Raw genomic sequence first — 1,350 nt, 5'->3', positions numbered from 1 at the left:
AGTGGCAGGGATTTCTCAAGGGCAGCAAAACTCAAAATAATCTATTTAGTTCTAGTAAACATTGGCACAGTATGATAACGTTCATTATATGTTAGAAAAATCCGTAGACACTGGAACATGAGAGGACTACTCTGTGATGGCAGACAATAGTAGTGCAACGTATTGCAACATATTTCCTCAACTATTGAACATAAAGTCTCCGGCTTTTCAACAATGACTCGTATCAATTTGTCTGAACAGATCAATATCTTTTTAAATACCTGTTAGCTGTATTCTAGAAAATTCCTTGATAAGTACTTGTTAAAAATCCACACACGAAAGCAAGTAGGCAAACAGGTACGTACGCTCGCAAACAAGTACGTACGCTCGCAAACAAGTACGTACGCAAGCTCAGATAGACAGACGGACTAAAGAAAGTCTTCTCTGTGTAGTTAATTGATTGACCTTTTATTGTTCATTACAAACAGAAGATGATGATTTCATCTGTGAACACATAGTTTTACAGAGACAATGAATATCAGTATGACGTAACATGAAATAACATGTGGTACATCACATAACGTACAGATGCAACTTGCATGAAGAACATGAACTAACATCATATAACACATAATCACAGACAGACAGACAAACAGACAGTCAGGCAGACAGACAGACAGACATGTTCAATGATACTTTTCTATTCTTGTATGTGACAAACGCCTGTATTGTAAGTGGTGTTTCGGGTTCTATCATCTTTTTTTCTGAGAATAAAAAAACAAGGATTGGTACAAAAATAATAATGATAATAAATCATCAAGGGAGATTGTTCAAACCTTCAACACAGCGAGTGAGTCCTCTGCTTGCAGTAATGTACAACGGGGACCTGCCAGTCCAGGTCTTGGCATTGGGGTCAAAATCAGGGCGTGCAAAGATCGCCTGTGTGACCTCCAGATTCTCAAGTTTCACGGCACGCGTGAAGGCTGTCTCCTGTAGGTATACAGCGTTGACATCTGCGCCCGACTCGATGAGCTGCTTCGCTTCCTCGACCTCGTTACTCAAGAGTGCCTTGTGGAGGTCTTGGAGCATGGTTATGTCTTTGGGGGGATGGCAATCGGGCAAGTGGGAGGGGAAAGGGTTGTGGGGAGGGGGATAGAGGGGTGTGGTTGTGGGGAGGGTGATAGAGGGGTGTGGTTGTGGGAGGGGGGATGGATTTCCATGGGTTCGGAATGGTGGGGGTTGGCGGATGGGGGTAGGGTGATGTGGGGAGTTTTGAGGGAAGTTAAAGAAGTTATGTATTGCTACGTCAAGAGTCATGTAATGAGTGTGCGTTTGCGCGCGTGTGTGCGTGTGATTATGTGTGTGTGTTTG

The 1,350-nt window shown here is 43.2% G+C and overlaps 1 protein-coding gene across 1 annotated transcript in view; it reads right to left on the bottom strand.

Moving 5' to 3' along the window:
- The window catches only part of LOC101855204, a 51,207-nt gene that overhangs the window by 26,710 nt on the left and 23,147 nt on the right, over positions 1-1,350 (bottom strand). The window contains exon 6 of the mRNA XM_035971215.1: positions 816-1,076. Coding sequence (XP_035827108.1) covers positions 816-1,076 — 261 coding nt within the window. The remainder of the gene's footprint in view (positions 1-815; positions 1,077-1,350) is intronic.

This window comes from Aplysia californica, unplaced genomic scaffold (genome assembly GCF_000002075.1).
Source record: "Aplysia californica isolate F4 #8 unplaced genomic scaffold, AplCal3.0 scaffold00398, whole genome shotgun sequence".
Classification (NCBI taxonomy): Eukaryota; Metazoa; Mollusca; class Gastropoda; order Aplysiida; family Aplysiidae; genus Aplysia; species Aplysia californica.
Note: the sequence above shows the minus strand (reverse complement) of the source record. Positions and strands in the feature narration are given on the sequence as shown.